This window comes from Emys orbicularis, chromosome 7 (assembly GCF_028017835.1).
Source record: "Emys orbicularis isolate rEmyOrb1 chromosome 7, rEmyOrb1.hap1, whole genome shotgun sequence".
Taxonomy (NCBI): Eukaryota; Metazoa; Chordata; order Testudines; family Emydidae; genus Emys; species Emys orbicularis.
Window position 1 is genome coordinate 49,994,053 of NC_088689.1, and position 23,716 is coordinate 50,017,768.

The 23,716-nt window shown below is 40.0% G+C and overlaps 1 protein-coding gene across 1 annotated transcript in view; it reads right to left on the reverse strand.

Annotated features, from left to right (window-relative positions):
- Positions 1 to 14,750, reverse strand: part of ARID5B (AT-rich interaction domain 5B) — a 144,382-nt gene extending 129,632 nt beyond the window's left edge. Inside the window, exons 1-2 of the mRNA XM_065408344.1 lie at positions 14,730 to 14,750; positions 14,083 to 14,337 (exon numbers count right to left, since the gene is read on the reverse strand). Coding sequence (XP_065264416.1) covers positions 14,083 to 14,337; positions 14,730 to 14,750 — 276 coding nt within the window. The remainder of the gene's footprint in view (positions 1 to 14,082; positions 14,338 to 14,729) is intronic.
- Positions 14,751 to 23,716: the final 8,966 nt, after the last annotated feature.

The window sequence follows — 23,716 nt, forward strand, 5'->3', positions numbered from 1 at the left end:
GTTCAGGCACTCCCTGACTTAGTGCATTCTTATTTGCCAAGCAGTTAATCTTAAAGTAAACCAAGGGAAACAACATCTACATTGGTTCCTACAGCATTTCACTGACTTCATTGCAAATATTTTTATATGGAAAAGGGACGTTTGTGGACGAATAATTATTTTGTTCAGTGCCCTGTTAGAATAAAGATATCCTGACAAGTTTTTAGCAGGGGAAATCCAGATCCATATATGGAAAATTTGGGCTTCTGATACTCTCAGTGTTTGAAGCCCTTCTCTGTTTGTCAAGAAACAAACAAGCAAAAAAGATATGTAATTCTCCATTGGGACAGCAATGGGGTTACGAAGCATGGTGGTTAAAAACAACTAAGCCTTGTCTACACTACAGCTATTCCCAATTCAACTGGCAGAGCTGTGCTGGCAGCGAGTTACAGATCTGACTTTTCCCATGTAGAGAAATCTTGTTTTGTGATGGTGTCCTCCATGAGCATTGCAGAGTTTTTGAGTCTGCAGCCCTACATGTTGACGCAACAGCATCACCAGAGGTGTGACCTTTCCACATGTATCTTACTGGGGGTATTAACTTCAAAGCCTATTTGCGGCCATTAAACAAAACACAAATACCCATCTTGACCATTAAAATATAAGGATAAGGAGATAGCTGGGTCCAGTTTTGGTTTTGAATCCAATACTCTTGCAAGGAAAAAACAAAACAAGATTCCTGGATTTTTTTTCTAAGTATTTAAAATCGCTTCTAAGATTCTGTTGTGCGTTTAAACAATATTTTGCATTCTCTTGATGTATCATTTGCAGGGCCGCCTTAGAAAAATGGTGCCTTGGGCAAACTTGTATTTTGGCACCCCTGGTCCCTGCTGCCTCCCCGGGCTCCCTCCCCCATCATCCCCGGTCCCCACTGCCTCCCCCATCGCCCCGGCACCTGATGCCTCACCAGCCATCTCCCGATTGCCCCTGGACCCCACTGCCCACCCCCATTGCTCCAAGTTCCCTTCTGCGGGCTTGCACCCGAGGCCTACCCGGCTCCTTGTCTCTTGACCATGGCGCCCTCTGAACCACAGTGCCTTGGACAGTTGCCCACATCACCCACCCATAAAGCCAGCCTATACCATTTGTCATGAGAACATTCTATGAGGAAAATAAATTTGAATTAATTTTAAACTGAAAAATACAAAAACCCCTGTCTGTATATTTGAATGATTCCTTCCCAGTTTGGGATAATCTGACAAGCCAAACAGTGGGTGTTCAATGAGCAACACAGTAATATTTGCACAGCTAATTAATGGCAAAAGATACCAGGCTGTTTCATACTTTAAAGTACAAACCAAGTACATCTTTCCGTTTTGTGTAACCTCCTCTTAAATAAAAACCATAATTTAGCTATGCTCCCTCTTGCTGTACCTTTTTTTTTTTTTTTTTCCTCTGTTCACTGTGATTCAAAGCCATTGAAAGTCACAGGAGTCTTTTTCATCGAGTTCAGTAGGCTCTGGATTAGTCCCTTTGCAAACTCATGTTGTTAGCCCTGACATGTGCAATGCCAGCTAAGGGTCAGACTTTGCAACTCTTACTCATGATGGTGAGCACTTACTCACTCATACAAGTAGTCTCACTGACTTCAATCAAATGAATAAGTGCACACCAGAGTGAGTAAGAGCTACACAATTGAATGATTGGAACCACAGCTTCAGTTAGAGTGTTTAGAAATATATATCCTGGATGAGACGGTTGAAAAAGTGCTTAAGTCTGAGTTTCTCCACAGTGGTGTTATCGATATGTTCCACTGTGGTAAATAATTCAGGTTACAGTCTGATATAACTAACTGAATAAACTTAAGCCCTGATTCCTGCAATTGACTCCATGCAGATAGATTCCTTTACCCATGTGGAGTTACTTCAATGGAAACCAACTCACGGTTCCATCCACAGTGTCAATTAGTTTGAAAAATATTAAGAGTCTCTCTCCTCTCAGGCAGATTAAACTAATATTAAGGGAAGAGCAAATTTACAACCCAGATCGACGACTTGGGTATGCATATGCTTTAAAGTTTTCAAAAAGCACGTTTGGTTCAAAAGTCAGCTTATGTGTTTGTCCCGTAAACATTTTTAAAGCTGAGCCTTGTGTTTTGTGTCCATTACCAATGTGGAATTTCTTCCCAAAAAGGCAGTTTGGGCCACTGGATAGGATACTAGAGTAGCAGACATGGGTTCTAGTCCCAGCGCTATCTTTGACAGTGCAATTGCCCAAATTCACACTGTCTCCGTCTCTTCATCTATTAGCTGGGGATACTAATCATGCGTATCCACCTTTGCAAAACACTTTGAGTTTTATGAATGAAAAGCCATATTGGTGAGAAGTGCCAGTGCTGTGCCCTGGGTGTGCCCAGTGCTGTGTGGGCCAAAGCTTCACTGTATCTAACACCCAGACCCTTTAGGGGGATTTCAAGTTGCAAAACAGATAATAATCAGAGTAACAAGTTCTAAATACTAAAGAATCAACATTTATCCTTAAAAACAAAATAGATCTGATTAACATTTCCACAAATTGATTAATGATTTTGGAGCCTCACATGCTGGGTGCTCAGTGTGAGACAGCTTAAAGGGGTCTGATTTTCAAAGGATGAGTGCTCATTACTTTCTAAAAACAAGAAAACCAAACCAAACAAACAAACACCAGGCTGCTTTAAGGTTTCCCAAATTGGGCATCTAAAAATGGAGGCTCCCCTAATCACTAGTCACTTTTTAAAATCTCGGCCTTTGGTTTTACATGGCACCTTTCAATATTTCAATACCCAAACCAACTACACATATTTCTGTTCTCTGGTATTACGTTAAAATCCAAACTTTTGCACAAGAAAATGAAAATAAACAGGACTATTTCTTCAAAGGAGTTGATTTCAGCATGATGTAGGTAATGATAGTAGAGTGCCCCTTGTGACATTACAGCACCTCCAGGACTTTTCAAGGTACCAGGCACAACCAAATTATTAATCTCCTGAGGGCATGGATTCCCTCAGAAAACCAACAAATCCTGGAATCACTAACACAGTGAAGCCTTCTTAACTATTTGACATACATCGTTGTATACCTCTTTCTACAGACTCCCTGGTTATGAAGAAACCCTTAAAACAAGATGACAAATGAATAGAGATATTAAATAAATAAAAACCAGCTATGCAGTGACTTACGACTACCAAACCTTTAGAAGATTAAAGAAATCTGCTGTATACCATTTATGTCATCCATAATTATATCTCCATAGAAACATGAAAAACCACCCAAGTTGATTACAGCATAAAAATATTCAACTCATATGAGATTAACTATGCTCTGAAGAGATATATTTATGAGATCTCCATTGCATAGTAAGACTTTAATGAAGGCAACATTTACAAATTTTTCCTGCTACAATGAAATTAGGTTTGTGATAGAAAGAGGTGAATTTCAACTCTGCTTGGGAATTAGATTTATCTCTGCTGCCCCCTTAAGAATATTGACCAGCCAATGGGAATGTTTCCCCTGTCCACACAGTTATCTAAATCTTGAAATAACTGCCTACAAAAGGAGTCACTTTTTTCTTCTATTCCAATAAAATGTGACATCTAGTCAGCCTATAATTGCAATACATCTTACAAGACTCCAGAGTGAAGTAAAATATTTGCCACTATCAAGCTGAGGTGTGGGGAGAGGGTGAGAAAAGACACTGATACAAATTATCCTTCTTGTATTCTGTTTTTAACCCAACTGAAGGTGTCAGATGATCATTTTCAGAGAAGTTCAGTAAAAAGGGATGGTACCTCTTTGAGAGCCATTATGCTAAATATGTCATTATTGTCTAAGCAACCATCACAGCCTCCTGAAAGCACAAAACCCTATATTGCCTGACTCAGCAGATGGTTGGAATGCTTACATCCATGGAAAGTGAGCAGGTAGTTAGAACAGTTTAAAGCAGATTATTTTTTAAAAAGAAAAATTAATTCTTGGCAGGCAGATCGCCACAGAGCAGCTTGGTGCGACTGTACAACTTTATTGTAAGCAGGCACACAGTGCATCACAACTTCTCGTTCGCTGCCAATATCTAGTTGTTTTTTTTAAAAGCAGCAAAGGCAGCTTTTAAAAAATTATGGCAACTAAGATATCTCAAAACTTTGACATGCTGAGAATGTTTTCACTCCAGTGCTTCCAGGGGTCATTTAAAGAATTCTGGAGGTCAAGAGTGATTTGAACACCTGCTCGGCTGTCTACTGAATTACTGATCTAGTAACATCAAATATATGGCCTAGAGAAACAGGAGACATACTGTAAAAACTGTTGTTGCTGATTATAGGAGACACTGTGTGCCATTTATCTGATCAGTATAATTTGCATGAGAAAAACATCTTCAGCCTTTTTATTGAAACCTTTACCACAGTAGATAGCTGGGGATGCATATTTTACAACCCAGTGCATTGTTGCTGAAAACACATTCACCCACAGGAGCACAAAACACAATTAGACTATTATGGACTACATTCACTAAGGATAATAGAACTATATATTTCATTTTGATATAAAGGGCTCTATTATCCTCTTTATTTACACCTCATGTAGTTTTGGTTTTTCTGTAATTTAGATGGGAAATTGATACTGCACGACTCTCATGTAAATTATACAAAATTGTTGTTCTTGCCCCTGGAATTGGGTGCACATCTTAGACCACCTGGTAGATGTTAGGACCACAGTGCATGTCCAAAAGGGGAGGGAGGGGGAGAAATTATCTTAAATGATCAAGTTAATTTATAAACAAATGGAAATATCGAAGAAATTTGTGCATGCAGCTTTAACTTCAGCTACCAATGCTCAGCAGATTACTACAGGTCCCTGCATACCTACGTACTTATATGTAATAACCATAGCGTCTGAGCACCTCACATATATTAATCATAACTTATCCTTGCAACATCCCTGTGAGCTAGAGAAGTATCATCCCCATTTTACAGAGAGGGAACTGAGGCACAGAGAAATTAAATGATTTACCCAAGGTCACACCTGAAGTCTTTTTTTTTTTTTTTTGAACCCAGGTCTTCTGAGTCCCAGCCAATAGCTTTAACCACAAAACCATCCTTCCTCCAATGACCTCACTAGTATTAAAGGGGCAAGGAACATTTTTACAGTAGAAAATCATTCTTAAACAACCTCTCCAATGTAGGAAGCATCTATCTTTTTCCCCCTTCAAGCTTATTTACTGTGGCCATTGTAGGCAAATACTATTTAAGACAATAAGGCCATAAATCAGCTAGTGGAGTTTATGGTTCTATTCCTGAAGGGTTTTGCTTTTTGGAGGGACCAAAATTAACAATCCTCATCTCAGAATATGAAGCTCCAAAGTGTGTCCTCATCCCATCTACCATTAATATGCAGGGACAACAGCAGCAGAGAACTCTGGGCATTAGGAAGGCCACAGAAGAGGGCAAAGCTGCCTTACAGTAACCAAATAGATATCACATTAAATCTCTAGAGCACATGAAGGCTTGGACTGTCATTTAATCAGTTTTGCTTTGCGTTTCCACAACATCAAGATACATATTAAGCCTGACAGCAACTAAATGAGGTAGGTACCATTCCTCCCATTTTGCAGATGTGTTTAGTGAGGCACATAGAAGTTATGTGATTTGCCCAGGGTCACATGGTAAGTCAGTGGCAGAGCCAGAGATGAACTGACTGACCAGTAGTGTGGTTTAACAAGCAGATAATGTTTTCAATTTCACTTTCCACCTTAAATTCCTCATTCAGCACATACTACCCAAACAACCCTCCCACTGCCTCTGGCACACAGTGATTCCAGCACATCCTCATGCATTTTGAAGGGCATCTGGGCAGACTGCTTTCTTGACTAAGCAACTAACTTGTCAGTTGCCCAGAAGAGGCAAGTGTGCTGGGAGTGAAGACCTACATATGCACCTCAAAATTACATTTATATGGCCACCATTTCTCATTCAAGCACTTGAGGGCACTGTGTAAAGTCTAACTGTAAATACATATAGCACAGGAAATTAAGTGACACAAGAGAATTTTAAAAGCTAGACTAAAACCTTTAAACTGTAATCCTAAGCCAATTTTAAAGGGCAACAAAGATTTTATTTAATACAGGTGACTGGTGTTGCTCCCATTTCTCTAATCTGCATACTGGCATGTGTTTAGTTTACATATTCGTTTGCAACTTAATTATAATTCAAAAATGCAAAACCTGGGAGCATTAGGACCTATCATGTAGCTCTTAACCTACTGGGGTCCATAAACAAGGCAAAGACACAACATGAGGGATCTGAGTAGAGTAACATAATTAAAACGATGTGGGATTCTATTCCCTTGGCATTAATACATCTTTTGTACAATCTCCTCTTCATGATTCAGCATTTGTAAAAGGAATCACATAAAATGGTAAGGAATGGAGTGTTACTGGCTCTTTGTGGGATACTAGTAAATCTGGTCTGTGAAGGGAAGGGGGGCTTCTAGAGGGATGAGTGCAAACACTTAGATTTCTGATTTCTATAGCAACTCCTGGGTTGTTGTTTTTTTTTTTTCTTCTGAACAGAGGTTCAAATTGAATTTATATCTGCCAGTGCAGATAGAAGTTATGACCAAGGAGAAAATAGGTTTCACTCAAAATATTTTCTCATCAGATGGCCTACAGATCTCAGGTAGTTGTTTTAGTTTAGGCAAGTTGACAAGCATTTCATTGCTAATTTTGCCTAGTACTGTTACAGTTTGAAAAGCTTTCCTTGTAGATTACATAATTATATTTTTCTAAACAAAGAGTACATTGCATTAGCAGGTTTAAATTATGCAAGCCTATTCTTTTGTCTTTTGTTGTATTGTATTCTATTGTGCTGGTAAAACAATATGTGCTTTAATTAGCAAATATCTGTAAATAATTTACTTGCTTTTCATACAACGGAACAATGGAGCCAATTTTCACATACATCTACTGAGCATGTACAGTGGGTTTCTTGCCAGAATCTTCCATTGTTCAATATCTGTATCAATTTGCCCATCATTCACAACCAACACTGTGCAGTGGAGAAAGAAACTAAAGTTCTTAGCCCACCAGTGGCAGTCCCATCACAATACACCCCAAAAGAGGCTAGTTTGTTCAGACAGAATAAAATACCTTGAAAATGAAAACAAACTCTGTTATGTATAACCCTGGCACCTTCACATAGAAACATGGATGACTGCCAAATATTAATGTCACTTGATAAATGCCGTAAAATGCCAATGTCCTTCTGACCTTCTGACTACATTTTAGCTACAAAATAAAAAGCTCAACTTGATATGACACTATCAATCACACATACGTCTAGTCTCTACAGGGTTAAAACAGGGTGTGAACCCACACACATAAACACAAAGAAAAATCTCTTAAATCAAATATGTATGATTGTTTTAAGACGTGAAGCATTGTTATTTTGAATATGAATGAAAGGGCCAGAATAAACATTTCAAGAATATTTCAATTATGCATTTCCCAGAACTACATCTCTGGGCAACTAATGCAAATACCGCTCCCATAATAGTAGAACTTCTTCATGAATAAAAGCACATCAGAACTTGAACCAGAACACTTTCTATATCATATGCATATTGTTTGAATATTATTAAAAATGCAAAACCTATGTATGCTTTACTCTCCTGAGCAATACAGTAATTATGATTAAGGGACAAGCAGCACAAAAAGAGCCAATTTATCTTACTTGTGCTTAGGAATACTATTGTGTAACTAAGCAACTAAAGACAAAATATAGTCTAATTAATTCACTCCTATGCTTATTTAAAAGACACAATTAGAACATTTTTATTTTCCAGCCTGCACAGTATCTCAACATGCTTGAGGGTGTAGCATGTAAAGCCTATTATTCTCAAAAGACAAGAGTTTAATGTTTAGTGCCACTGATCAGGCTGGGAAAAGCAACTATGGAGCGCAGTGGGTGCATTTTACAGTCTGAATACACTGAGAAATGAAAGGTAAGGGGGAAAAAAATCTGCTTTAGTGACCATAGACACCAGATTGCTGGCTAATGGCTAGCAACATGTGGCTTCACTGAGTAACGTCATTTCCCTCTTCTTTCTTTGCCAATGTATGTTACTGGTAGTGAGAGAGACAAAAATATAAAGAGTGGATATGCAATTACCAAAACCATGATCTTTTATGATGACTGTCATATCTCTAACATTGCTATTACAGTGTACCTGATTTCCAGCACTGCATTGATTTGAGCAACAATACATTTCAAAATCATGCTCATAGCATCAATTGCCAAGCACCCTTTAATAACTGTACTCTCCATATTTGTTGACTTTATTGATGTGGATAGACCTGGTGCAAGATACCCACTCTGAAGTCTAAGGAAGGACTCAATTCTAATTTAAACTAAGAGAACACCGATCCCTACATATCTTGAAAAAATCCATTAATATGCAAGCGACATAGCAGGTTTTCCAAGAAAGGTGGCAATACGTGACCATGCGTATGAGACTGCAATCAGTTGCTTAAGGCCCAGATTCTGCCACCCTTACTCACTTGAGTGGCACTTACTCATCTAAGTAATCCCATTGAAATCAAGGAGACTCTTTGAGGAGCATGTTACTGCTCAGCATCTGTAAAGGTGAAAGAATCTGACCCTCAATGAAAAAAATTATAAGCTTAAGAATGTAAGAACATAAGAATGGCCATACTGGGTCAGACCAAAGGTCCATCTAGCCCAGTCTTTCCACAGTGGCTAATGCCAGGTCCCCCAGAGGGAATTAACAGAACAGGTAATCATCAAGTGATTCATCCCCTGTCACTCATTCCCACCTTCTGGCAAACAGAGGCTAGGGACACCATCCCTGCCCATCCTGGCTAATAGCCATTGATGCACCTATCCTCCATGAATTTATCTAGTTCTTTTTTGAACCCTGTTATAGTCTTGGCCTTCACAACATCCTCTGGCAAGGAGTTCCACAGGTTGACTTGCGTTGTGTGAAAAAATACTTCCTTTTGTTTGTTTTAAATCTGCTGCCTATTAAGATTTGGAAACTTGTTGCTTTCCAAAACTTTCCAAAAAAAAAGTCCAAAAAAAATTATAAATTACACCTTTTTTTAAACAGAGTAAAATTTAAAAAAAATTAGTCTGAAAATGCAAAATACTGTCTGATGTGTAATAACGGGGTGGTGGCATTGCTTCCCTTACTCATGTGAGCAACTCTTACTTATGCAGACTACTTGTGTTAGTAAGGGTTACTTGCATGAGTAAAGGTAGAAGATCAGATCATCATTTGGTAACGTAGACTGAGTCAATGTTTGATCTCTAGTAAAACTAGATTTAGATAAATTCACTTAAAGTAGTTTATAACAAATGGTACCATATAAGTAGAAGTAAAATTAATAACAATGTATTCAAAAGAGTGATATTTCAGACTAAGAAAATTAATATTTTAGCATGTACACTCCCTATCAAATACCATGCCTACATTTAATGAGCTCTGCTTTTCATATTTTTTAAGAATAGGCTAATTAATGCTGACAGCTTTAAAAACATGAAAATACAAGTTGTTAACAAGCATTCTACTCTAGAATATCTTCTCCAAAAAGGTCAATAGTTTTATAGGGCCAAATTGTCCCTGCTGCGGCTTCTGTTGGAGAGGGTTAAATGAGCAGAAAATCTGCAGAAACCTTTAGCTACAATTCTGTTGGGTTTGTGGGGTATGGTTAAGCCAATGTGGCATCATCCCCAATTTCACTAGACCCATGTGAGCACCACCCATTTGGAGCTACATGGTGCTGGGGTGTGTGTAGACTGAGCCTGGGAGAGCTTGAGCCAGTGCTGTAGATTTGGTGGCAGGAAGGGTTTGGAGGGGGCAGAGTCAAGGATGCTTTCATGGCATCAGTTCCCTGCAAATCCATTGGGAACCTTCCCTCCCCTACCCCATGCCACATCAAATTACATTGATCCAGTCTGTACTGTTTTGTACAAACTCCCACTTGACACACTCAACTGTCCTTGAGGCCCCAATCCAGCAAAGCGCTTAAGCACATGCTGAACTATCATCATGTGATTAGTCCAACTGACTTCAAAAGGACTAGTCCTGTGCTCAGTTAAGTGTGTGCTTAAGTGCTTTGCTGGATGGGGCCTAGAGGAGGTTGGCTGTGGGGCATTTCCAGAACTTCTGGCAACATGACTCCCTATGGGGTCTCAAAAAGTAGTGTTGTGAATGCCCCAAAACCTGAAAGCTTTTCCCATGGACAGAGCTGGAGGACACCACCACCTTATACTATGCCAGAAGGCAAACCTCACCCATCCTGCCCAGGTGATGAGAGAAAATAGCGGTGTGGTACTTTCACCCAATGTCAGCCCTCCCACTGCTCTCACTGACATACATCAAGAGTGCACAGAGAGAACATCAGCATAAGCCTGACCTACAAGCTTTGTTCTGCTCTCATTTCCATGTATCTAAATGAGGTTTCATGGGTGTAGCCAAAGAGGTTAATTTTGTGACATTAATACCTACACTTTCACCTAAGGAAGAGACTGATCCTGCATTTGTTACACGTTCAAAATTCAATTTAAAGTCAGCTGAGTTTTGTTTGCTTGACTGTGTGATGGAGCTCTACTGCCCCATCCAGCATGCTTAACTATAAGCATATGAGTAGTTCTATTGGCATCAAGGGAACTGCAAACATGCTTAAAATAGTGCCTGTGTATTAGCAAAATCCAGTTTTACCAGCACAGATGGTTAAATATAGATATGGCTGATGGATAAACGGGATGTAAAAAGCCTTTTGTATACACCCATCTCTGATTGCCAAATATTTGAGCTAATCAGATAAAATATGCCATCAGTAATTTCTGAGTAACAGAATCATTACACACCCACTTCGCTATTTCCTCTATGAGTAGCCACTGACTGAATATTACAATGGTAAGAAATTGTTCATTAGTAGTGTGGACACCACATTTCTAAAAGGCTGGTGCTACTAATCCTCAACCTAGTGAGGACATCTGCTCCTGACAATAATTATACCTCTGACTGGCTTGATCAACAGTTTAAGATCAGACCAGTTGCTCTGCTAATCAACAATTTTACTCACAGCAAGTGCCTCTGTTGACCTTTGACATCACAGAAAACCTTTGATACAGCAGATTTACAATACACATAAAAGTGTAACCTCACTTTATACCAGTTTTCTTAATGCAAGATAGGGAGTTTAAATCCATACATTTTCTTAAACCAAGAAGGATGTCTTCTCTATAGTTATAAATTATCTGTATTTCAAGAATAGCATTTCCATACACAGAAGACATATAAAGGGTTACAAAACATCTCTATTCTAAACACAGCCCTGCTTGTGCTTTAGGAATAGATGTTGCTGTCATTTACATAAAAGAATTATTACTCTGGTTTAGAGACTTAAAATAACTGTGCTATATACTAATACAGTATGTAAAATGTTTCCTTAAGTAACATATTGCCAATTAGTATGCAGCCTTTTGTCTTTTAGCTGCACGTTTATGAACAGATTTTTTTATCATTCAAAACTATTAAAATCAATGATAAAAATCATGTCAATGTATATAAACAAGTTAATGGAGTAAGTGAAAACAAAGTACATTTCTTAATGGGAGTGTTATGTTGCCCTCTCTAGGCCCTGGCTCTAAATACTAGTTTCTGTGGGCTCTCTGCCAAAGAAGTATCTCTGTGAGCTGTTGCTATTTCTTGCTGCTGCTGCTACTTTGCTAATGAATGACTAACTTAGGCCAGGGGGGAAATGACATCACTGGGGTGTAAAATAGTACTGCATTAGGAAACTTTCTACCTGCTTTACATTTGTCATAATTATTCTATACAATGCAATAATCATTTGCATAATTCCAAGGCATGCCATTATCTCAATTGAAAATTGTTTTCATATGGTTGAATAATTCAGAATGACATCAGTTAAAGCCCTAATGAAATATACAAGTATAATCATACAGCTAATTACTATCAGTGTTTGCATTTTTAAAAAATCAAATCATGCATAATATTATGAATGTACATGCAGCTGAGAATTACTGCATAGAAGGAACATTCTTACATGTAATGGTAGGATTAATTTTCTCTGATGTTCATACCACAGTAACATGAGCTGATCATTAAAGCATATTAAAATGATTTGTGTCCCATTTCCCACCCCCTTTCATCCAAAACTCTTTCATTTAAAACACTCACACACACAGGAGTATGGCTTCTAAATATTCACCACCAGCAATTTTAGAACATCCATCCTTCACTGTCATTTTTTTTTATCCTTAAGAAGAGGGTCCTCAATTTAAATTGCGAACACAGAAATTAAAATAGGTAAGTGGTAAACTGAGAAGAGGATTAAAAGAAATGTTTCAAATACATTTTCAAAAGAAGTTACCACAAAATATCTAATAACATTCAGAATGATTTCCTGTCTGGTTTAGCAGAATGTCTATTACACTTGTAGTCTTTTCTGGATATTTAATCCTCCCCTTTTCCAGATCACAGCCCATGTTGAAGTAATAAATTTGAAAAGCAAATAATAAGTAGTAGTGAGGGGGAGGGGAAGAGAGACAGCTGCACAGGAAAGTTGGACAGGGGGAGGGGGCAGAGGCACTTTCAGTAGAAGAGAGGTCAACCTGTTAATGTTTTTCAATACCCTCTCCATGCTCCAAAATGTCTTAATTATTGACATCAGAAAAGATGGGCAATTTAAAAAAAAGTAAGACAGCAGAACTACATATTTATTTCAGAAGAAGCAATTTATAAGGGAATGTTTGAAAGGTTACAGTAATTAAGTAGCATGTAATAGGAATGGGTAACTCGATCCTTCGGGGTGGAGGGGGGAGCTTGAGAAAAACTACAATTAACTCCATCAGACTATAGACTGTTGAAGGAATTGGCAGCTCAGATTGTATAGGGGCTTATAGTAGAAATAAGGAAGGCTTCCCGTCATTTCCCCCCCTGCTTGCACTTTAGGCAGCTGAAATATTATTGCAGCCACATCTGGCTATTTCTGAGCGCTTTTGAACTGGCCATCTCTCCGCATAAACATAGCGCCGTTTGTACACCACACTGAAATAGTTCCTCAATAACACAGTGCAGTCAGCTGACTAGAGTAGCCAGCAAAATTGCGGTCATACATGAAATTACAGAGCTAGAAGAATACATTGTAAACGCAATCTGGGCTCCAGACCTTAGCTTTGGATTTATGGGGTACTTCTAATCAAACTTTCCAGGATGAAACTGACAATGGGTTCTCCCTATTAGAAGTAACTCAGGGAGACTGTAAAACGAAACAGCTTGACTTCAGCATTAGCCTTTAACTCATTCCCTTCCACCCACCCGCCGGTCTTTCTGGAAAATGTCCACTTTTTTCATAGTACTTTTAAACTAGAACATCTAGTGAAATGCACCAGAAAAGAGAGATCGTTGTTAATGCTTAACGTGTTTGTGCTGGTTACATGACTGCTTTGAAATACGCCCAGGCATATCTGCAAGTTATTTGAATGTATTATTCCAGTACCTGTCATTTATCACTTTATTCAACACGTCTTTGCCAGCTCAATAGCTTTTGATCTCACTCAGCCTCCATTTCGTAATTTCCGCCCTCTTAAACATATCAAATACTAAAAAAATGTTAACAATATCTAAATCCACCAAATCCCCCACTCCTCAACCAGCCACTGAAATCGGGGGAGGGAGACACAAAACACCAAAGCATGTGACGTTCACACAGCAGCAGCAAGAAGTGGAAAAAATCATTTAAAAAATCCTTAAATCCCCCCCCCCCCAAGTTATTTGATTGTGGCTTTTTTAAGAGCATCTCTCCCCCCCGTAGAGCTGCCATCGAAACTCTTACAATGGCAAACAGCTCAAGTCCCTGTTTGTGGCACTACCCCTTTAAAAGAGCCTTATGTTGCCTGCAGAAGGGAACATTTCAATCCTGTCCTTTAATAAACATTACGGGGGGGAGGAAAAATCTACACAGATACACACAGACGTGCACACACAGAGAGAGAGAGACAGAGAGAGATATGTTTACCACCTCGCCATGGTCACTATTTCTGCCCTGGGGAGTATCTTCTGGGAGGAAATAAAGTTTGGAGCTGGATAAAAGTTGCCGGGTAGTCCTCTCTTCCCACAACAGCTGGAGCTCCGCTATGCAAATCGGATCCTCTGGCTTACATCTTACAAAGAAAAAGTCGCCAAGGGACAAAATTCTTGGTCTGCCTTCAAGGTGGAACTGAAAAGCCTTGTAGAAAATGTAAGGACCGTGCAAACCACACGGAGAGCCGACCCACTGCAGGGAATTAAAAAACATCAAGTCAATAAAATAAATATAATCATCATAATAAATAAGAGAGACAATCGTATATAGATCTCTCTGTCTCACACACACACACACACACACACACAGAGAGAGAGAGGCTTAAGGTGGGAATACCATCATCTAAAATAAGGAGTCTGGCAGTACCCAGCAAAGAATCCCCCCACGGGAAAAATAATCATCATCATTGTGATAATAATAATCTGTGCCTATGTATGACCAGTGAAGGAATTTAAAAAGGGGGAGAATGCCATTTGGGGGTGCAGAGGGGGAAAGTTTACTGGAAAGTTTGTGGGCGGGTGCCGGGGGGTGGGGGGTTGGGGGGGGGGCAGGGCAGGGCAGAGAAGCGGAGGAGAGACGAATACCTGGACTGAGTTGGGCTCCATCTCGACGTTCTGAATTGATTGAACTCAACATTCTCTCCAAACTTGTTGGCTTGAATGGATTGCATCAGGTCCTGGCAGGGTAAAGCTCTCTCCTCCAGCAGCGAGCCCGAACCATCAATATAAAACCTGAACCTCGCCTCCCCAGCTCACCCAAAATGACCAGAAAAGCAGCCCAATATTTCTCCTAGCCCCCAATTTCCCAGAGGTGTGGAAACGACGATTTTTTTCACCCAATTGCTGCCTGATCAAATTGGCAACATGGGACGGGGCTGAGTCAACGCATAGGACAAGGGCGGATGGATCAAGGCAAAATTGAGATCTAAAACCTGAAAAAAATATTGCAAAGCTGGAGCCCGTGTGGGGACTTGAATTTATTCCTGCAAAGCCCCAATGATGATGGATAGGATCATCGTTTCATTTTTGGTAGGCAGAAAAGCTGTCCTGTTCAGCTGCGGATCTGACAGGACCTGCTTGTATATGTCTAATATAAAGAACATTTCCTGCAGAGATTCTGGGGCGCAGCTCGTCTTTCTAATTCTCTTTAGCAGATTTGCCTTTATTAGACATGTAGATTTGTTTGATAGTTAAATTACGCTCCCTCACTGCCATATTTTCAAGGAACTTAATCTGTTACATTAGCTGCTTGATGCCTGTTTTCTGTGGGAAAGGGAAGAAAGTGGGTTATCGATTATATAAACATATAAATATTAATGCATTTGTTCGCTTTGGAAAAAGAAGACGAGACTAATGAACACACACACACACACACACAATCACTGGATTTTGCAAACAATATTGAACGGACAGCTACTGCATATAGGGAATGGAACAATAAACGATGCATGATAAATCAATAAATGGGAGCAGTGGGTCTTCTCGGAATATGAATTCAGGCTGCTCCCAGATCTGCGTGTGCATTCTTTAATTTTGATGTATATACATTAGTACGTGTTTACAATGCTGATCTCTGCCAAGGGCGATCTCAAATCATAATGTGTTTATATAACCAAGTGCTGCAGAAATACTGACTTTAACACACACACAGGAGAGAGCTAGAGTGCTACCTCAGTAATAGTTTGGAACCGGGAGGAGGGGGAGGAGAGGGGGAAAAATCCATTTGGAAACTAGTTAAATACAACTAGAAATTAAGCTGTTTAAAACCGGGGGCATGAACCGTGAGACAATAAAGGCTTTAAATGTGTATATTTATTGTTCTGGAGCCCTGAAGCATTACGAGGTTTGCATGCAGGGTTATTATGCAAACATTGAGAAACTTAAGAGCGACAGAACAAGGAAAAGGCACAGTGAGCAATGAAATCAAATGGCAAAGCCCAGCACCAATCCAGCAGCCTATGTTTTCACCAGCAGCCTTTAGATGCATTTTCGCAGTGTTGATGTAAAATGGTGCATTCTCGCTTTCTCTCTTCTAATGTTATTATATTGGCACCGATCCTACCAAAGTAGGTCTGGCATGTTAAAAAGTAAACATGTAATATATGGGAAATAAGGTCTGTACAGTATGACAGTTGAAACCTGATCTGTGATAAAATTACAGGATGTTGAAATTACTAGTAAGCTATTTTTAACGCTTTCGCAACATTTCACCTCTAGTCACAGCGTCTAGTTGAAACAGGATTACTCTAATGAAAATTATATTCACATGGTTGAAGTTAATAGTACGGGGGGGGGAACTAGGGGTGATAAATGTGGATTCTCAGTGACTTGAGGTTTAGAGCATAGATTTTTTTTTACATTTTCATAATGCATGCGCTCATTTCAGTGAGATTAGAGTACTTAACAATATCTAAACCACATTTAAAAAAACATGGTGAAGTAATAAAAGCAAGATCTAGCTTGTTTCTATACACAGAGAGAGGAACGAAAGAAAATGGCAGATCCTCAAATTACAATAAGAAATAAAAGCCCCTGCCAAAGAACTGAAAGCTGTCGAAAACTATTTTAATAATTTAAAGTAATATTACAACTCTGCGATATGTAGGAGGTTATATAACCATTTACACTGTTCTCTTCCATTCTTCAGCATAGCCACGTTAGATGATCTGTGGGCACCACTCTTTAATGAGCTTTTCTCGAAATTTCATCTGATCATTATAGTCTGTAGTGTAGAATATGGGGTTACTGAATTAAATGACACTTCACTGTTGCTTTCCTTTACCATGCAGTAAGTATAGTATACATTTAATTAAATTAACCTACTTTATCCATCTTTAAATAGTATGCCTATAGGTGGCCAGAGGGCATTTAAAGATTGCTTTAACATTAGAGGTGACTGATACGTGTATTAGGCTGTACACTGTTCTGGTAAGCATCGAGTGTAGTTGAAGTAAGCTTGTTTTAAAGAACTTGGGTTGCAGTATTTTGACAAGATCATATTTAAGATTGACTGAGTCAGTTTCCTGTATAAGCAATGCAGCAGCATTTATGCAGGAAACCTCAATAGAAAGCCTCCGGGCATTCCTCTATTGTATATTAACCTTTCCCCCCCCCTCTAATGCACAACGTTTTACAACAGCTGAGCAACTTCTGTTTTGTTTGAAGCTGTGGTCTCCAAGTGTCTATAAGATACTTTATCTAATTGGAAACACTGTATCACTGTCTGTTAAAGGTAGGAGCTCCACAGTACTGCATGCTGCGTAATCCTTGCAGGGAGAAAAAAAAAAATCCGTGATAAGGTTTTTCTGATGTTAACAATTGCAGTGCAATGCCTTGGATAGTTCTGAAAACCTGCAGTCCTATAACCAGATTCGTGCTGCAGAGCTCCAACCCCCAGGCATAATGATCGCCTCCCCCACCCCAAGAAACTACCTCAAATAAAATCTTGCGTCCAGTTCTGTGAATGGCTTTTAAGAGTGTATCTTAAAAATCATGGTATAAATCCACCTCTACTTTACCTTCCCTTAATGTGATGCTTGCTACACACCTGTAAATTATCTCCTCTGCAAATATCCATACAAAGAAAGTTTCAATTAAGATAAGTAGATTGTATTGAAACTGTTCTTTGAAGTAATGTAGTTAATAGCCTGTTTGATTTCTGCTTGTGAAAGAGTAATAACGTGTATTCAAGGCTCCATCAATCACAGAGCAGATGTAAGGCTTCAGACACTGACACCCAGGGGAAAAGAAGCAAACTCCTGCAGTGCAGGGTCTCTCTACTAATGTAAAGTAAATACTCATAAACAGATTGAATGGTGTAGGAAGACAATCCATTCAGGACAGTTATAATCATGAAAGCAATTGCTTTATTTATCTATCAAAGCCTGTAGCCAGGCTTTTCTGAATATAAAAGAGGAGTGAAATAAGCAGTTTTTGGTGTTTATATTCCCAGCCATTTCTAGTCTGTTTCCTGGTCTGAGATTCAGTCACCTGCAGCCACATGCCTCTATTATTGATTTTCCTATATATCTAAAAAAAAAAATTTAAAAGTCCCGTGTCACCTTTTTAGCTGGTTTCTTGGGGGGGGGGGGGAGGATGGCAAGAGGGGAGAATGTTATTCAGTGTGTCTGTGAACCGCTTCATAAAGGAACTGGTAGATTAAGTTAGTTGCAGAACCAGCAGTGAAACAATTAGGGGACCTTCATCTGTAATAAACACTGTCATAAAAAGTACAGTGTGCAGAAATTGGACCTTCCTTGGAAAGTGCAAGTGTCCCGCCCTCCTTTCTTTCTCCCCACTTTTTTTTTATTTTGCAAGAGAACTGAAGCATTTTTGACCTTGACTTCAATAATACTTCATGTTTTAGTACTTTAGTCAGCGGTTTATCTACTAATTGCTACACACTACCGCATGTGGCTTGAATCTGCAATTGCAGCCTTCTTTTATTGGTGAGCGAATGCCTTGATAAAGCCTGGAGATTCAAGCTGGCTGTGCACCCCCACCCCTTCTCCCCCCCCCCCCCCCCCCCCCCCCCGCTGCTAGGAGCCGCTTATTTTTCCAGCGACACAAGAGATCCGAACAGAGAGAAAGCAAGTTGTCCCGTAATCTCCATCCACATGTCACACACGTCAGTGGGTCCGATCGGGGGGGAATACAAAGAGAAAACATGTTGGGGGTAGCCAGGGCCTTTCGCAGACTTAATGCAGTGATTGTAATCCTACTGGCATGGCTCCTTTCGCGTGTGCGGGGCTGGGTTTATAAGGAGGCGCTAAACCATTGTTCAGACCCGGAGAATCTGTTCCTCAGCAGCCAGCGATACTTCTCTGAAATGATCTTCGATCTGAAGCGCTTCTCCCTCCCTACCCCCCAAAAAGGCAATCTGAGCAGATGCTTGGACTGGGGAATTTGTAAGCTTGATCACAGCTGATAATAGGATGTGTTTTACAAGCCAATCCCTCTCCGCAGCAATTATATTCCAGCCCTGGAAGAAAAAAAAATCAAACCGCTGTCCTTATTAATGACTATTATTACGGCAGGAGTATTTACATCATGATCCAACATAACCCAGGGTTATGCTAATGAGAGGCAGCAACAAGTCTATTGGTTAGGGGGAAGAAATCAGACAGGTTACAGTATTCTGGTCATTGCTTTTCTTGCGACTCCTAGCGCTCAGAGTTTGTGTAGCAGCGGGGCTGTGTTTTGGTTGGTTGTGGTTTTGATCTCGTTTTATTATAAAGCTTATTTGTTATCCAGTAAACTGCTATTTTCAGACACTTACAGCTTCATAGAAACATAGCCTTTAGTGGCAGTTAATCGATCCAAAAGAGGGTTTTAAGATTTTTTTTTATTAAACTCTTTTTCACTGCAAGATTTTAGGGGAGCAGAGGATATCTTTTACTATGTCTTCATACAGCCCTAGAACAATGGGGTTCTGATCCTAACTGAGGATTGTGTGTGTCACTGCCATACAAATAATAGAAAATATACACTTCTCATATTGCAAACTTTGGAGGGCAGGAATGTCTTTATCTTTGTGTTTTGTAGGGGAGCCGAGCTCACTGTTGATGTGTATTAATAATAAACTTTTCTATAATTCCAGTTGGCTGGTTTTGAATTAACCAGCACGGGGAAGAGGTCTTTCTGCTTTATACTCTGTGTGTGGCTTTTGTTTCCTGGCCAGGGATGCCTTTTTAAAGTTTAAATATAAAGCTTTTTAAGGGACGAATTCTGCTCTCCAAAGTGCACATGATGCTCCCCTTGAAGTCTATGAGTACCTTTGTGTGCACATCTATAGGCAAAACTTGCCCCAGTGGTTCTGATGTGGCAAGCACTTAGGCACGTGCTAAACTTCAGTGTCATAATGCCATTGGCTTTAATGAAACTATTCACATGCATTAAGTTAAGCACATGCCTAAGTGCTTGCAGGATCAGAGCCTGGGTGAGGGCAAATGTATGATGCTTTTGATTATATTTGGTTTAGAAATAAGTGTTCCATGTTTAAAATCATATGTTGTGCACATGTAGTACATTGCTTTGATAAAATGTAGTGTAATGTTTTATTTGTGCCAACAACTAGAACCCTAAGCATCTCAGTCGTGGATTGCAGGGTACTGCAGGAATTGATGGGGGTGATTTTTGTTCATGGCTCTCATCCATCCAACTCTGACCTGAATTAATTCCTTAGCATGGTGCTAGAGGGCTCTATTCTGTTGGAAGTCCCATTCTTTGAAAACTGAGGTTCTGCCCACTTGTGGTCAGTAAACTATAGAAGTTAGTGATGGAGGGAGGCACAAAGAATGGGGTAAGGACCAAGGATGTTCTGGGGCTGCTTTCTATGTGTAATTGTAAGGCACGGATGATGCTGATCATTTGCAGGTTGTTGTTCTTGGTGATGAAAAATAAGGAACAATTTCTACATATCAAAGAAGATAAAAGAAAAAAATAGGAGCGTGTGCCTGGGCTTTCAACTAAAAGGTGTAATATTATGTGAAAGGAGGCTGCAGCCCTTGGGTTCCAGGTATGTTGCCAATATGATCACAACAGTGATGCACCTATTAGATCATCCAGTTCATACTTCCCCAATGTAGCATATACTGCCTAAGTAAATTCCCTTTGTGGTATTAAATCAAGACACTGAAAATTCCCAAAGCTCTACTTGTAAAAGGAGGTGGTTGCCTCAGGTGTCTTGGACTGATTCCAAGTTGGGCAAGTTGGTATTATGCGTACGTAAATTCCCCTGTAATTTCAGTTGGATACAATATTATTAATTCCCTGTCCAGCTTTTTGTAGTGTGGCCGTGCCCTCATTCCAGCTGCTGATCAGTTAGGAAGGTTTGGTTTCCAGGAATAGGTCTGGGAGAGAAATGAACTGACACTGACACAAGATACTATATTCTCATCAATTTAGTTAAAGTAGGCACATCTTTAAGCAGAGCTATTTGATGACAAAAGCAAAGCGCACCTTCTAACTCATAGATCTAACATACTGGAACTCTGGTAAACAGTTCTGTGTTCAGATGGTCATCCCAAAAGTTTCTCTACCCAACTACTTCAACAGATTTGTAACTCCACGTTCTAACTCATCTGCATGACTGTCACTCACAATCATCACCCTCCAGTTCCCTGACCCAGGCATCAGGAAATGCCACATGAGCTGAGGGCCAAAATGACAGGCTTTGTCCCGTGCAGGTTTATCTCCAGCTGTTTGACAAAATAAAAGGAAGCTCCCTGGAATGTAATGATTCTCTCTTTTAAAGATAATCACAACCCTTGTTTGGAAATAGGCCTTTCCAATGCAAGGAGTCTGGCCTTTGCTCTACCAGCTGGTAAGGAGGATCTCCTGTGATGACTGAGGGCCCTTTGCCAAACTTGCTCTCTCCACAAGCCCCCCAAGATTCAGGGAAGGAAGGAAGGTCTTCAAGCAAATGCACTGGATTGGGATTCAGGAGACCTGAGTTTGTTCTCAGACCTGCCACACACTTCCAGTGTGACTGGGGCAAATCACTTCATTTCTCTCTGCTATTGGTAAAATGCGGATACCATTCCCCATCCTCACAGGAGGGGTTGAGAGGATGCATTAATTAATGATTGTGATGCACTCAGCTACTAAGGTACCGGAGTCTAAATAAGTGTCCACACAGATAGCAGCAGTGGCCATATTAACTTGACAGAACTTTGCAACCTTTTCTCTTATATATGGACTTTGCCAACGTGATTCCTGTCATTGTCATGGCTAGGCTAGATTGTTGTAATGAGTTCTGCATGGGGCTGCACCCTGAAACCACTTGAAAACTTCATGTGGTGCAAAATGACATTGGTCACTTCAGTGGTGCTTCTCACAGGGAGCACATTGCACTTGTTCCATGAGCTGCACTGGCTCCCAGTTCATTCACCGGGGAAATTCAAAGAGTTGGTTTTAACCTACAAAGTTCTAAATTGTTTGGTTCCTGCACATTTCTATGACCCCGTCTATCCTTATATCATGCATCTGGTGCTCAGGCTAACAGCCTTTTGGCTTAAATAAGAGAGGGCTGGAGGCCGGGCACTTTCAGTGAGGGGTCCTTGAACATGGTTCTTGCTTCCCCTGTTGTTTTTCTAGAGACCAAGACTTTCAGGTCACACTGGAGAGCTTTTTCACTTTCCCAGGTTGTTAGGTTATTTGGGGGAAGAGTTGAGTGGATAGGGAAAGTGATAGGAAAGCTTAGAAGTGGGGATTTATTCAGGGGGGTGGGGGTGGGTTTAGTGTTGGATGGGCACATTTCATGCTTTCATTTCTATTCCATATAGCTATCTCTTATGCGGACCTTACATGGAAAAGTGGGAGAACACCTCTCACTCTCATTTGAATTGCATGTAGCTGATACTTTTTCTGCTAGAATCTGGTGCTTGTTACTAGTGAGTGTTGCCATCTTAAAGGGGCGAGGACATTTCTTAAAGGGGAAGGAGATAATACAAGTGAGAGAGATGTTGTTTTTAAATACCTTTGAGGAACTGGGTGTGTATGTTCATTTTGCCCACAGCAAACTTCTAGCCAGTGTAACTTGCATTTCTGCCGCATTTTCACCCTAGGTCTCACTGACCTTGGAAGATTTATTGGGGTTATATTCTCACACAGATAAATTAGCCTTGGACAATTGTTAGAAGGTATTTGGCACAAACAGGTTTTTATTTGGTTACACTGCTCTACAGCCAAAATGCTTCTGAAATAAATGTAGTCAAATTTTACTAATTCTGGGTCACTGAGAACGAAAATGATGCTTAAAATTGTTGATTGGCTCTAGTTTTCAAGATATGCTATTGGGTCAGTATATACGACCCTTGACTTGGGAATGGCGGAGGATAAGTGAGTTATAAAGGGAAGGGATCTCAATTTAAACCAGAAATGACTAAAATACATCTTTGACTGGATCTATGAATAAATCTATGACTGGGTTTGGACAGTACTTGCTTTTTAGGCAAAACAATGAATGATGCAATCTGAAGCTGGTATTGCGTCATACATGATATGAATTGCATCATGTTATTCCTAGAAGTCATGGATGATGCAATCATAACGAAGCTTACATCACTCTGCTGAACAAATTGCCCTATATCAGCTCTAGAAATCATACAGTGTCGTGCTCTCTTATTTGTCAGTGTTTGATTTTGCAAAGGGACACATTTCTGTTTAGCCAAAGTGAGCAGAGATGCCTCGGACTTGTGTGAACAGTGCAGATAACTTCTGCTATGTTTGTGGTGAAGTGACTTTTGCATCACAAAAGCGCAGTATAACCACTATGGTTAAGAAAGCCTATCACCTTTATTTTGGCTGCAAAATTGGAAATCAGGACAAGAGGTGGGCCCCACACATATGCTGCAACACTTGTGCAACAAATCTTCGCCAGTGGTTGAACAGGAAAAGGAAATCTATGCCTTTTGCAGTGCCAATGATTTGGAGAGAGCCAACAGATCATACCAGCAATTGTTACTTCTGCATGGTGCCTCCAGTTGGGAAAGGTGTGTCAAAGAAGAAAAAGTGGACTGTGCATTATCCAAACATTCCATCAGCTATACGCCCAGTACCCCACGGAGGAG